Source organism: Heptranchias perlo, chromosome 12 (assembly GCF_035084215.1).
Source record: "Heptranchias perlo isolate sHepPer1 chromosome 12, sHepPer1.hap1, whole genome shotgun sequence".
Lineage (NCBI taxonomy): Eukaryota > Metazoa > Chordata > Chondrichthyes > Hexanchiformes > Hexanchidae > Heptranchias > Heptranchias perlo.
Genome location: NC_090336.1, coordinates 22,355,005 through 22,370,675, shown reverse-complemented (window position 1 = coordinate 22,370,675; position 15,671 = coordinate 22,355,005). Strand labels below are relative to the sequence as shown.

General features: G+C 40.3%; 1 protein-coding gene across 1 annotated transcript in view; it reads left to right on the top strand.

Moving 5' to 3' along the window:
* Positions 1–15,047, top strand: part of ddb1 (damage-specific DNA binding protein 1) — a 67,837-nt gene extending 52,790 nt beyond the window's left edge. Inside the window, exons 22-27 of the mRNA XM_067993767.1 lie at positions 1,187–1,357; positions 3,762–3,871; positions 5,560–5,729; positions 7,455–7,557; positions 8,708–8,831; positions 12,571–15,047. Of these exons, the coding sequence (XP_067849868.1) occupies positions 1,187–1,357; positions 3,762–3,871; positions 5,560–5,729; positions 7,455–7,557; positions 8,708–8,831; positions 12,571–12,654 (762 nt within the window). The 3' untranslated portion in view covers positions 12,655–15,047. The remainder of the gene's footprint in view (positions 1–1,186; positions 1,358–3,761; positions 3,872–5,559; positions 5,730–7,454; positions 7,558–8,707; positions 8,832–12,570) is intronic.
* The last annotated feature ends 624 nt before the right edge of the window (positions 15,048–15,671 follow it).

Below are 15,671 nucleotides of genomic sequence, written 5' to 3'. Positions count from 1 at the left end.
TGGTTTCAGACTGCGAGCTTAGCTCTCAAAGCCAGTTCCTGCCACTCCATGTGAAATAATACTGTGTGGTTTTGTGTCCAGTGAATGTCACAATACAAGAATACAATTACTAACTAAATCTGTTAAAAGTAGGTCTTCAGCTATTCAAAATTAATTAAATAAAATTTCTAAGCTTTTTCTTGTGATGGTACCTTACAAAGCACATGATACTTGCAGATATATAGATTGAGAATTACACAGTTCAGTACACTTGAGTGATATAAATAATATTTGCATTTATATAGCGCCTCATCACATTGAAACATCTTGTCACTTCACACAATGAAGTACTCATGTGGAGTGCTCATGTGGAGGGTGAACATGAACATGGACTGGGGCGTTGTGTAATTTCTGTATAACTCTGAATGCAGTGACTAAGGCAAATGTGGCAATCATTTGCACCAGCAGCATCTTACAAAACAGCAAGGACATGAATGACCAGTTATTGCAATTGGCTGGGTGAGAAATATTGAGCTGGATCCTGGCAAAATTCCGTGCTCCTCTTCAAGTAGTGACATGGGATCTTTCAATTCTACTTGAACAACTCAAATGATTGGACAGGACATTAGTTTAGTGGTAATGCTAATGTAATTAGAAACTTCAAAGTTGTTGTCAAGTTTATGTAATATGTATTTTTTATATATATATATATATATATATAGGTAACAGTAGGTGAAAGGAAAAATTGCACTTTCAACTAACGCAATTTTTATCTTCCTCTTAATTCACCACCTCAAATTTCTCCCACCACTCTCCGTGCCAGACCTGTAACCACCATTACTTCACCCTAGTATTACATATCTCAAAAATGTTCGCTTCAGACACAATCTAACTTTGGAAAGGCGTAATCTATAATGCTGGATGTTTTCAATTCAAATTGGAATCCTAGTGACAGCATGCTTTTCTTATTCATTTGTCTCATCACATGGCAATGAGATGCAGTAGAATTATGGAAGCTTTAATTTACATACCAACTTCACAGTGAGAAGGCTGAAAGGGTTTTGTGCCACACCTTGGATTGAGAGTTGTGAGGATGTGTATTTGTATTTGAGCTTATTTTTATTAGGTGGATGGGACTGGACGTCAGCATATTTACTCTTTACTCTACACTAGATGTGATGAAGTAACAGTGTGATTTTCACTTCAGGTGCGATTGTATGAATGGACTGCTGAAAAAGAGCTACGCACAGAGTGTAACCATTACAATAATATCATGGCCCTCTACCTGAAAACAAAGGGCGACTTTATCCTGGTGGGAGACTTGATGCGTTCAGTGCTGCTTCTTGCATATAAACCAATGGAAGGGAATTTTGAAGAGGTACAATTCAACTTGAGTTCATATCAACTTTTTCTTTGCTTTTTCCAGTTTTCTGCTGCTCTGAAAGAGCTAACTCATGTTGGTCCTTCATGTGTAGGCCTACAAATGAGTGTTAAGAGGATGTTCAACCATGGAGGACAACATAACAGAGTTTGATCCTATCCTCACCTAATGTCTATGTGCACACTTTTGAGTAGGGGGTCACTGGATAGTGATCAGGAGTGGAAACCTTGGTTGATTTATTTTTCCCCACTTTTCCTAATCTGGGGATGCTGAGACCAGTTGTGACACCCCAGTTGTTGCCTTAATCTAGTCCAGCGAACTGAGCTCCCAGCAGGAGTCAAACCTAGGACCTTCTGATTTGTATGGCATATTTAAATCATATACATATTTGTATGTGTTTTTAAAAATTTTTATTTGAGATTACAATCGTCCTAAATCTAGTCGTCTTTAGCAAACTGAAACTGCTTATACTGCTAAATGTTCTGCCTGTAAACACAAACAAAGTTTGCACATCTAATTCAGGGTGACCCTTACAGGAAATTGTTCACACACAGGTGCAATGTCTTGAATTGGTGCTTTGATGCTGCTTTTCAACCAGCAGACGTGGGAGAGTCACAGCTATGAATAGTATGTCATTGAAATGGAGGTTTGAGAGTTGGGACATCTATTCATGTTAACTCTCTTCATTCCTGTCTTCTCTCAGTCCCAAGAGTGCCAGCCAGGAAAACACCAGAGTTAAAAAGGATTTGGGGATTGCTTAGCAGATCATATCTATTTGTGAATGGACAGTATCTTTACTAAAACTTAGTTAGCATATTGGTACTAATAGTACTGGTGACACTTAATTCATCATCTGACGTTTCTCCCACCACTTACTACTCCCAATGGCAGACCTGTAACCATCATTGATTCACCTTGGTGTCATAAAGCTCTTAGATTAAATAGATTTAGATAAATGCTCTCCAGACACAGCTCAAGTTTAGAAGGACAGATCATCTAATTACACAGCTGCATTTTTTTCACAGTTTAGCAGGATATGCAGTGGAAATGTATTCATGCTTGCATTACCTGTGTTTTTAAATACCCATGAGAATACGTATAAATAATGGGAGACCCATGGAATTTCAGGCTGCAAGCATTTTATTTGTTTCAGAACATAATCTTCCTGCTGGGAAAAGCAGCTGCTGCTACAACAGCTGATTAATTAGCTGCTCTGCTAGCTCACAGCTTACCTGCCATATCTGCCTCAGTCCGGAAAGAGATGGCCAAAAATGCTCGCTCTTCCCTCCCCATCTCCACGAAAGTCAATCTGTGCTCACTTTCACTGATTTCATTGGCAGCCTCTGGATTGATTTAAAGTGGATGTTATTGCTGGAGGTGATTGCCGACCATCTGTAGTTTGCACTCCTATTGATAGGGGCTGTGGTTGGCCAGGTTTCTCAAGTTTATTCTAGATTTGGCTGCTGGAGTTGTGAGCCCGCAAGGTCAGATGCTGCAGCACCAGCTGATCTTGCTGGCAGAATTATGGAGATGAGTGTTGCTGGAGAGGGATGAGCAAGGTAGCAAGAGCAGAGTAATAAGCATATGGAAATTTTAGCTACTCTTGCTTATCTACCATTTTCAATTATCTGCTATAGGTGTGTCCCCTCCATTATGGTGGATTGGTTGAAAATTTCACATCCACCCATAACACATTACTAAAATCCTATGACTGTACTAATGAAATCTCCATGATCATGATGCTTTGGCTGAGAGCAGGCAAACACTTTGTGTCTGCGTAAAAGTATGTGGTTTGTACCCCTCCATCGGCACACTCCCCAGTTGTATAACAAAAAATGTTGCTCTTAAAAGCAGAGAAATGTGAAGCAAGCATTTTAGCCACCCCCATACCACAGAGTTGCACCAAAATTGTGGGTATTGGATTGATACTTTGTTATAGGGCTATTTTGAGGGTTCTGCCACTTTTTCAACAACAAAAATTCTCCCTAATCTCCCTAAACTGCCTTCACCATTGCAAAAGAAAGAACTATTTATTGCAACTTTCATGTCCTCAAGACATCCCAATGCACTTTGCCAATTTGAAATACTTTTGAAGTGTAGTCACTTTTATTTTGTAGGCAATTGTGACAGCAAATTTGTGCACAGGAAAGTTCCGCAAACAGCACTGAGTTAAATAACCAGTTAATGTCCTAGTTGGTGGAATTGGTTTAGAGATAAATGTTGGCCAGGACATTGGAAGAATTCCCGTCTCTTCCAATAGTGCATTGGGATCAGTGGACAGTGCCTCGATTTAAAGACTCATTGATCGTGTTAACAACACAAGTATCAGTCTGATATTTGTATCGTTATATTAATGAGATAGAGACTTTAAAATTGATTTTGGTCCTTTATTTTACATTAGATTGCCCGAGACTTCAACCCTAATTGGATGAGTGCTGTCGAGATACTGGATGACGATAATTTCCTGGGTGCAGAAAACTCCTTCAACTTATTTGTATGTCAGAAAGACAGGTGAGCAGGTTCTGTGAAAGTCACTCCGCTCCCGCTCACATTCTGTGTGTGTGTCCCCTTTTTAAACCTTTCAACCCATTGTATGGCAAATATGCTGTGGCCTTGGACCTGCGGTGGGAGATCATCAGATGAAATATCAATGAATACCCTGCCAGTTTTGAGCTGGACAGACCAGTTTTGGGGAGTGACTGCCAGGTAACCTTGACAATTGAAAGTCATATAAAAATGAGGTTTCCATTGGTCCACTTAAAAAAAAAAATTCAGGCTGCAGGACCTGGTCACTTTGCACATGTGCACAATGATATCTTAAATATACCAACGCTTGAATTCCACCGATGCTTCTCTGAATTTTCCACTCTTAACCTCTCACTCAACCTCAGACTTATCATCAAATGTGACCCTGCCACTTCAAAGCGTTTGATTGTAAGCAAGGCCATTTCTGATCACTTCCTCACCTCCCTCACCATTGATCTCTCTCTGCCTGCCTCCAGCACCGCTCTAATTCTGTTCCTAAGAAAAAGAGGGCTAGGTTCTTGATCCAGCGGGTTAAATAGTTGTCTTGATAATCAGTAGCTAGTAGAATCTACAAGCTCTGATATTTAGATTTGGGACCAGAAGACTAGCTGCTGGGCTGTCAGTGCATGTTCTTCCATCAAAACCATTAGAAGCATTTCCATTCCTGAACCCAGTTATTTATTCCATGTTTTAAGAATATTGGTCATGTTTTTTTATTTCATACATTTTATTCTGAATTACATATTTTTATTGCCCCTTTGGCTTTTTTTTGTTTTTGCAACATCTTTTTGTATATTCATCCTCTTGCCTGTTGTCAGTATATCTGCACAGGGGATGAAGATTTTATTTGAGGAATTATAGATGCAAATTCACATCCTGTCATTCTGTGGAAAAGAACACCAGTATTTACATGGCCCCGGCCCCACCCCCACCCACACCCATGGGCTGCCACTAAGCCTGTCTGGAGATGCAGAACCTTAGTGTATTGCTCAATTTCAAGGTGAGCTTCCTCTGCCACACCCATTTGGCTACCAAGATCACTTCATTCCACTTGAAACATTGCTGTTCCCCACCTGTGCCTTTTCTCCACAGTGCTGCTAAAATCGTAATCTGTGTTTGTATCATCTTGAGACCCAACTTCTTGAACACTTTTCCAGCCAACCTTCCTCAAATTACAGCTCATTTAGAATCTCACTGGCTGCGCCTTCACCACCATTCCCCTTGCCCCTTGAATTGCCAAGCACCACTGGCTTCCTATATCCCAGGGAACTGGCCTTCAAATTTCTCAGTGACCTTTTTCATTGACCCTCTGTTCCTCAGACACTGGGTTACTCCTCCTTCTACCCTCTATTCCATCATCAGTGACCATTCCTTCAGCCACTATATCCCCTGCCTTCAAGAAATTCCTCCACTTTAATGCCTCTCCTTTTAAAAACCTAAAAAGACTGTGCTTTAGGCAGCTCCCTCAACTTTTCTGTGTTTTGTCTCCTGCTCAGTGGTGTTTGTTTTCCTAACCCTGTAAAGTGTTCTGAGACGTCTTTCTCTATATGAGAAGCACTGTAGAAATGTAAGTTGTATGCTGGATCTGCAGTGATTTCTGCCACCTCCCTGCCCATAAAATGAAAGGGGTTTGAATTGTACTTGCAGCAACAGGTCTGCCTTTTTGTTTTCAGTGCGGCTACTACAGATGAAGAAAGGCAACATCTCCAGGAGGTGGGGCTCTTCCACCTTGGTGAATTTGTCAACGTGTTCTGTCATGGATCTCTGGTAATGCAGAATCTCGGTGAGACCTCCACACCTACATTGGGTTCGGTGCTATTTGGCACAGTCAACGGCATGATTGGTGAGTTTGCACAGAAAGGGTGAACGTCACCTGAGCAGGAAAAAAGCTGCCGTAGAATGTTTATTCCTGCAAGCTGCTCTGATGACAAGTGAGTAAAGGCAATAGCCAGAATACTAGTAAACTATACAGACCAGAAGGTTCAAGTTTCCATCCCCAGTGTGTGCTGAGTTAGCTTATCTCGCCCATTGTGGTGGTTAGAGCCAGCAAACAATCCCAGCCCGAATGATGGTCATTTCTAATTTGAATACATTTTCTGGCTTATAATTACCACTCTGCCATCACGTTTTCCCATTCATGCGTCGTCTTTACACGCCAACAAATTACTCTCTCCTTTCACATGTTTGGATCCCACTGCTTTCTCTTGCCATTTGGTTCACAGATCTTCTACTCCTGCTACTGAATGTCAGTAAAATCTCACCAGAAATCGAGGAGAAAGAAGCTAGCTCATCGTCAGTCTGAAATTAGTGAGAGCATTTTGACGCTACTGGTAGGAAAATGGACCGTTTCACCAACAAGGCGGAAGTCTAATAGGGTTTTATTGTGGTTTTAATAAAGATTTTGGGAGGGAGAACACACAATGCATGTAGTCCTTTAATATGGACCTTCGAGTTATTTACATCTACTGGCACAATTTAATCCTGAATGGTTCAGAACTGTTGCAAAAAAAAATGGTAAAGTACTGATGTCACTTGATTTTCCTGGATCAGATCATAAGAACATAAGAAATAGGAGCAGGAGTAGGCCATCCGGCCCCTCGAGCTTGCACTGCCATTCAACAAGATCGTGGCTGATCTTCTACCTCAGCGCCATTTTCCTGCACCATCCCCATATCCCTTGATGTCTTTAATACCTAGAAATCTATCAATCTTTGTTTTGAATGTACTCAATGACTGAGTAGAGTCATGAGTACATGACTCTACTCAGTCTGGGGTAGAGAATGTCACGGCAGCTTTTTTCCTGCTCAGGTGACGTTCACTGGGGTAGAGAATTCCAAAGATTCACCACCCTCTGAGTGAAGAAATTTCTCCTCATCTCAGTCCTAACTGGCCTACCCCTTATTCTGAGACACTGACCCCTGGTGTTCTAGACTCCCCAGCCAGGGGAAACATCCTCCTTGCATCTATCCTGTCGATCCCTGTAAGAATTTTGAATGTTTCAATGAGATCACCTCTCATTTTTCTAAACTCTAGCGAATACAGGCCGAGTCTACTCAATCTCTCCTCATACGACAATCCCGCCATCCCAGCAATCAATCTGGTGAACCTTTGTTGCACTCCCTCTACAGCAAGTATATTTTTTCTTCGGTAAGGAGACCAAAATTATACACAATACTCCAGGTGTGGTCTCACCAAGGCCCTATATAATTGCAGTAAGACATTTTTACCCCTGTACTCACATCCTCTTGAAATAAAGGCCAACATACTATTTGCCTTCATAATTGCTTGCTGCATAGACATTCACAGCTGTAAATGCAGATTTGGATATGTGCAGGGAAGTAACTAGCAGCAGGATTAGAAAGTTTCAATTCAGGTGAAATTTAAAGGAATGTTGACAATTAAAAGGAAGTGGCAGAATAGGGGGACAGCCTTTTTACCTTTTAGAAAGGTTTGAAGGCATTTTAACCTAATGACGGCCTTTGGCAAGGCAACCCGATATGGAGGCAACATACACATTCAGGAGCCAGTAACAGAGTGGCTCAGCACCCAATCCTTTTTTTTTTAACAGGTTTGGTTACCTCGTTGTCTGAGAGCTGGTATAACTTCCTTTTGGAAGTCCAAAATCGACTGAATAAAGTTATCAAAAGCGTGGGCAAGATTGAGCATTCATTATATCCTTTCCATGAAGTCACCTATTTTACTTCTCTTTAAATGAGATTCAAGGTTTTATTAAGAGAATTGTAAGGAATCTTACAACACCAGGTTATAGTCCAACAGTTTTGGACTATAACCTGGTGTTGTAAGATTCCTTACATTTGTCCACCCCAGTCCATCACCGGCATCTCCACATCATTATTAGGAGAAAGAATGCATACCCAACTGTTACCCGTTCCATCCCAGAATCTGGGGTTAGATCGCTCTAGATTCACTCTCTCCGGGCAGTCTCAAGTCATGGAACCTGTAGCATTTGATGAATCTGCTTCATGATACTTCACTGCTGATGATGCCACCAGAGTGGCCTAGCAATAAAGAGACCTGACCTGGCACATCTGATAGAGGTAAAAATTTAACCTTGTTAAAGAAAACTTTCAATCAAAACTCTGAGATCAGTATTTTTTTCAATACAGAGTAGGGGACTGGTTTGAAAAAATGTACATAACCTTTCACTGCTCCTTGAGTGTCTTTTAAAACGCCGAGGGAGTTATTGTAATGTTATTATGTATGGGTACAGCCCTAACGATCTGCGTAGTCGAAGACCATGTTAGCTGAAAGCCTTGTATGAAAAGTCAGTTGGCCACAAATATAATTTGCAGTGCTTTGAATGTTTTTGTAAATGAATTCTCACGAAGGTCTTTCTGCTGTTCTCCAAAACTTTTTGGACAGAGTTGGAGTATAAATTCTACATTTTGCTCTGCATACACTCTGTGAGCATGAGGGGCCACTTCTTTAGATTTGTCACAGTGCTGTCTGGCCGTGAACACTTCATAAAACATTAGTTTCCTATGGAAAACAGGTGCACTGTGAACTGTCCTGTGACGTTCATAAAAAGCAACGCCACCTTAGTAACTTAAAGTGCTCTTGTTCTTGTACTTTCACTACACTTAATGGGTGATTTCCCCTCTTTATTCTGAGTCTGTATGAAATTGTGCACCAAGAGCTGTCAGGGTTGAGGGATGCGGCAACAAGAGATAGGTGGCGTTTGATAGGAGTTTTACTGTTCCTGTATGTTCTACATGTAAAGCAGATCTAATGTGGCCCGAATTTGCTGCTTTATGCTAACAAACTTCTGTTCAAAAGAATCCTTCCTTGACTTGTCTCTACCTGGAGATCATTTCACTCAGAGAGGAAGACTGAACCTGCTGCAGGATTCATAGATGGAGACCTTATTGAGAGCTTCTTGGATCTCAGCCGACCTAAAATGCAGGAGGTGGCTGCAGGCTTACAGGTAATGTCTGACTAATTAAACATGATATCTTTGCAGACGAGCTAAATTTTTAAAAGCTGTTGTAATACTCTCATTCTAAGTTGCTCAATTGGCCAAAGCATGTTGTCACTCCAGCGTATGCTTCAGACCCATCATAACAGCTCCACCACACACACACACACACACACACACACACACACACACCCCAAATAGAAAAAATCTCAAGAATCTAATCTTCAAAAGCACCTGCCTGTAATGTGAAATTCCTCACACATATCCAGAGGAGATATTGCTATTTTATTTCACTTTTTCCAGATATGACAAGATTATCCCACAGCACATTAACATGCAGGGCGATATATGGGTACACTGGGAGTGCTATTTCTACTTAGGTGATGGCACAAACAACTGTAACATATAACGGCAAGAGAAGTTGTAATAATGGGACATGCTTGTTCTATACCAGGTTGTTGAGGATAGCAGACTATTCTGGGCTGTCTCCAGAATGACCTGTTCATCTTCCACTTTCCCAGAACAGAAAAGGTGCTCACCCTTTATTACTTATTGCAGACATCATATTTAATCTTAACTGATTAGGAAAATGCTAGAACTTTTTGTAGAAAAATTATTGATGGGGAGACTGGATGGCCATAGTGATTTAGACACTGTCCTTATACCTCTGGTACCTGGTTAGGAAGATAGGAACCAGAGCAGGCTATTCAGCACCTCAAACCTGTTCCGCCATTCAGTCAGATCATGGCTGATCTGTACCTCAACTTCACTTACTTGCCGTTGCTCCACATTTCTTTATACCTTACCTAACAAAAATCTATATCTCAGTCTTGAAAATTTCAATTGACCAAGCATCCATAGTCTTTTGGGGAGAGTTCCTGATTTCCTTTGCCTTTTGTGTGAAAAAGTGTTTCCTAATTTCACTCTTAAATGGCCTAGCTCTAATTTTAAGATTGTGTCCATTGTTCTGGGTTCCCTCACCAAAGGAAATAGTTTCTCTATATCTACCCCGTCGAATCCCTTTATCATTTTAAACACTTTTTGATTAGATCACCCCTCAACCTTCTGAACTCAAGGGAATACAAACCAAGTTTATGCAACATGTCCTTATATTTTAACCCTTTAAACCCTAGTATAATTCTAGTGAGTCTGCGTTGTACCCCCTCCAGGGCCAAGAGGTTTAGTGCTCAAACCTGCGTGTGGTACTCCAGATGGGATCTGACCAAGGCTTCGTACAACTGAAGCATCGCTTCCTCACTTTTGTTTTCCAACCTCTTAAGATAAAGGGCAACATTCCATTAGCCTTTTTGATTTCTTTTTGTACCTGTGCAGTAGCTTTTAGTAATTTGTGTACATGGACACCGAAATCCCATTGCCCCTCCATAGCCCCCAGTTCTAATTCAGTTTGTCTTTCTCTGATCCGAAGTGGATGACCTCACACTTCCCCACATTGAACTCCACCTGTCATAGTTTTGCCCACTCACTTGATCTGTCTATGTACTTTTGTAACTTCCTGCTCCCATCTACACAACTTACTGTGCCTTCTAACTTAGTTTCAGCTGCAAATTTGTTTGTGTCAAGCCCAGTGTAAAATTTGGGATCTTTACCTATTTGATATAATGGTAAGTTGTTGAGCATATTCCATTGCAGTTTGTACCCTGGGGTTAGAATGGGTTTTCATTCAGATGTCTGGCTGAAGTATGATCACATGAGGCTTGTAAAAGAAAAGGTTAGTACTAATTAGTTCAGGAACTCCTAACTTGTAAGGGAGTTTAGTCCGTAATGGGCAGAGTTATATATTTTTGTTATTTCATGGTATGAGGAACAATAAGAAATTGTTCATTTATATAGCTCATAAAATAAACCAGGTAGTTCAATCAGGTTTGTTTCACTGAAAAGACAAGAGAACACACGTGGTGCCATGTGATTATAGAATCCTGTACATAGACTGTTGTTCCAATCACTGGGTCACACAATCATTTGACTAGGTTTTGGGCATTAAAGGTGCTCTCCATATTGTAGGGATGCAATGTCCATTTATGGGACTGACTGGTGACACAAAACCCAAGACTATCTACTGTAGACCTGTGAATTTGTAACAACCAGATTGATTTGGATGTGTTCTTTGTAAAATGGGTTTGAGTTAGTTTCAGTCCAGGATAAATGCTGTGGATGTTATAGGCAAAGGTTAATTTCAAGCATTGTTATTAAGATTACTGACTCACACAGTCTTCAAGAACATAAATTTCCATAAATAAATAAAAATGATCTCAAAATGCTGAAAAATTCATGGTTGATTCAGAAGATGCAAAAGTGAGGTGTTACAGTGCTGCCATTGACGGGAGGATGTAATTACAATGTGATAAATTTACTTAGCTATTTTCCAATATAAATGTGGACATAATGGGAAAAGTTGACAACAGGAAGTGCACACAGTCGTAAGGTTTTAATATAGTACTAGTGGATCTCGTGATGTTGTACACTGAGTCAAGACCAAGTGTAATCTTCACATGAAGCAGAGTTAGAGGGCCGGGGATAAATAGATTAGGGCGTGCAGACCCGTTTTGAAATCATATATTCTGTCCTTATTTTTATATTTCCATTGTAAATTCCTGTGTCCACATTTATAATGAAAATTGCCTATATAAACTTATCACATCATAACACCCTTCCTGGCATTAGTAGTGATGCAATGCCTCTATTGGTGGGAAAGTGTAATTACAACATGACAAGTTTACATCGGCAGTTTCAATTATAAATGTGGATATAAGAATTTATAATGAAAAAAGTTGACAGGAAGTGCACACTAAGATATTTAATGTATTAATATAGAACGTGTAATCACTTGTGTGAATATTCTTCAAGGGCAGATAGCACACTGGCAATTGGAATTGCTGCAGTCATAAGATCTGACCAAATATAGAATAGACATATCACATCTACCCACGGAGTCGAAACCATTTATTTGACAATTTATGTCAGACAGTGATTTTAAAAGCTGTAATTCAATTTAATGGTCTGGACTTCAATTATAAAATGATTAGACTTGATCTTGTGGCTTGTAATTTTATCCTGAACTCCTAAGTGCCACACATCATGTGCATTTCTCTGCAAAACGTCTGTGGAAATAACTTGATCAGAGGATAAACTGCAAATTAAGAGCATAAAGCCTGGAACAAGGAAAAGTTATTTAGCTCATCAGGCTTGTTCTTTCAACAGACCATGTATTGTCAAACTTTTCATGGACTTTACCCCACCTTTCTAATTTCCTGTGGGAAGGTACTGCATAGTTAACTCCCTGACTCCCAAAAGTAATAAGGCAAAACTCCAGAATTTTCTCTGTCCTCCCATTTCCACTAATAACCCCTGGCCGCCTCCTTTCCACAGATAACATAACTGTCCTCAACTATACAGAAACAATTTTGTCCACACAGTATTTGACTGTCTCATTCTGTACCTATGCATCCAACCAGCAATCCCATCCCCAGCCAAATATTTAGCTAACTCCCCTTTCAAGGAGTTTCAGCAACATGACATTTCTGCTTTTACTAAGGATCTATTCTGACATGTTTAGGGTCTTTTGCTGATTAGGGGTTCGTAGGTGTGAAACTGGTCAACCAGCAGGTGAGTCTTCTGCTCTGCAATTGATGCTACTTTCTTGATTTATTCTATAGTTCGGTGTTTTACCACAGATGAAGCTTGGATCGGTGTTGGGTATAGAGACTTACACAACTGTTTTTATTTTCAGATTGATGATGGAAGTGGGATGAAGAGAGAAGCAACGGTAGATGATCTGATAAAAATTGTTGAAGAGTTGACCAGAATACATTAGCTGAGCGCTGGGTCTGTGCTGTGTGTTTATCAGTGATAATGCAGGTATTATCGGAGGGTTGCAGTGAATCCTTTGTAAACAATAAAAACAACTACAGAGCATCTATGAAATGAACCAATAATGCCTGGGACGTAAAGCCTCTTCACTCATAGCTGTGTTTCATCACTCTGTCCCGAGTTGCTGAGTTAGGACAGCTTTGTTCATATGGAAGGGAACTCTAGGGAAGGCTGACAAAAATCACATTTTCCCCTAGTTTCTGGCACTAGACAAGGCCAAAAATTAAATGTAAAATTACCTACAGAAGGTATGTTACCTTTTAATTCTCCAACCATCATCCCATGTAGCGGGATGAATGTGATGCATTAAAGAGTTTTTGGAGTAATTGAATAGGCAGAAATGCCAAGTAATGATGTGGGACTGTTGGACATCAAGTCAAAGGCTTGCCCAACTTTAGTCCTGAACTAAGTGCTCAGTGCAAATAAACTTATATTTTAAGAGTCTGCTGCGTTCCCAGTGACTGTCCTTTTAGACTTTATGATGAAAAGTGTAAAGGTAGTTCTTGCAGGGAGGGCAGTAGGATAGTATAGTTTTATTTACAGATTAGTGGCACATTGAGGTTAGTACACTGACTTTTCACTGCTGGGACTTGGGTTTGAATCCAGTTCACATTGAAGATTCCTCTCTCTCTTGGCTGTAAGTGTCATACCAGAATTGAATTTGAGCCAGTCTGAAGCCAGTTCTTAGCGCTGTTTGTGTTGAACTGAGGGCAGTTTTATACTGTGGGCTCATAATCACCAAGTTGACAATCTCACTGTGGCTGGGAAATTAAAAAATGCAATGCAGTAGGGGGCATTTTTCTGAAATTAATGTTAAGGCACATTGTTGGGACAGTGTAGAAGTAGCTTTACTTTTCAGTTAACCTGTGTTGTAACTGACCTAGGTGTACCTGATGTTGACACTGAATGCTCAAAATGGAAAAAGTTCCATTTCTCAGCATTATCCAACAACTTAATGATGCACTATAGTTGGGGACTGCTGGACCCTGTGCTCAACATTCATGCCTTTGCATGTCAGCTTTTGGTGCTGTCATGCTCTGAAAATGAGCGTGGGAGCTCTGGGATAGCTGTTGGAAAATTGAACAAAATACCTTCTGCGGTTTTTTTTGTGTGCACCCCCGGGGATCATCTTGAGGGACTCCTATTGGTAATATTTCCGTGACCAAGCACCAGACAGCATCAAAGTATTTTGTAAAGAACAGCAGTGAGTGATTATAACTGTCATTTAATATGCCTTAAAATTATAGCATCATTACAGGGCTCAAAATAACTAGCACAGAATGGCAAAATTGCACTGTACAATGGGTACCTCACTCCCCAGTGTACTTAGGCTTGGACCATTGATGGAGCTGTGCAACCTACAATGAATGCCTGAAAGTGGCGGTGATCATTTATATATTTAAAAAACAAAATCCGCCGGCTGCCTAATGGGTTTTAATTATGCATTGTAGTAATGCTAATGAGATATAAATTCTGCATTACATTGATGCGAATCAATGTTAAATGTTATTTTGAGCCCTGCCATTTTTTTTTGTGGGGGGTGGCGGGATGGAGAATGGCAGTTGGATTACCATGGTTTGAATTCAGAACTCAAATTTGCATAGTCTACCCTTTAACGTCTGTTCTTTATGGTAAAAAGAAAACAAAATTGAATGCTGAAAATCTGAAATGAAAATACAAAAATGCTGGAAATACACAAAAGGTCTGTCAACATCTGGGAGAACAAAAGTCTGTTTATGCTTCGGATGGGACCCTCCGTAGAACCCAGTTCTTGCGATTTGAGTTTTGATGGCCTCCTCTTTACCCAAGACGCTGCATTTATCAAATAACATGCTTTAGGATTTAATTTATTTTTAAACACTATAGAAAAAGGTTAATCAGAAATCCACCCCACCCCACTCAACAAAAATACTGTCTTTAAGGTGGCAGCAATAACCATAGCATATCCTTATACATGGGCTGATATTTTGGGTTAAAAAAAAACTGTTGTACATTAAAATGGGAGAGGATCTGATAGTTGTTCTTATATGCAGCTGTTTCTAGAGCCTATTTGTGAACTCGAGCCCCAAATCCCTTGAGTGGGAATCACTGTGAAGATGGTATGCGGACAGTGCATTGTACAGTGTTATGTACCTATTTCCTTTGGTTTATAGATAGACCCCCCTTCATTTTACTTGGAAGAAAATGTTAATTCTTCCCATTGTGGCTGTTTAAAAAAAAAAGTGTGTCCTTTTGTAGGCTGAAAATTAAACTGCTTTATAAATAATGAACAAATGTGCACTGTGCTCGAACCTTTTAATGAATATTTGTTATTTCTTCAATAAATTTCAGTTTCAAAGTGCATACTGTGTAATTTTAATCTGTGTCCATGGGGGACTTGATGGTTCTGTGGGGTTAGATACTGGGACCTGGGTTCAAATCTGACTCAGTCTAATGGGATGAAAGATTCCTCCCTCTCGCAGCAAGCATCCTGTGTGCAATGACATTCTTCATAGAATCATAGAAGTTACAACATGGAAACAGGCCCTTCGGCCCAACATGTCCATGTCGCCCAGTTTATACCACTAAGCTAGTCCCAATTGCCTGCACTTGGCCCATATCCCTCTATACCCATCTTACCCATGTAACTGTCCAAATGCTTTTTAAAAGACAAAATTGTACCCGCCTCTACTACTGCCTCTGGCAGCTCGTTCCAGACACTCACCACCCTTTGAGTGAAAAAATTGCCCCTCTGGACCCTTTTGTATCTCTCCCCTCTCACCTTAAATCTATGCCCCCTCGTTATAGACTCCCCTACCTTTGGGAAAAGATTTTGACTATCTACCTTATCTATGCCCCTCATTATTTTATAGACTTCTATAAGATCACCCCTTAACCTCCTACTCTCCAGGGAAAAAAGTCCCAGTCTATCCAACCTCTCCCTATAAGTCAAACCATCAAGTCCCGGTAGCATCCTAGTAA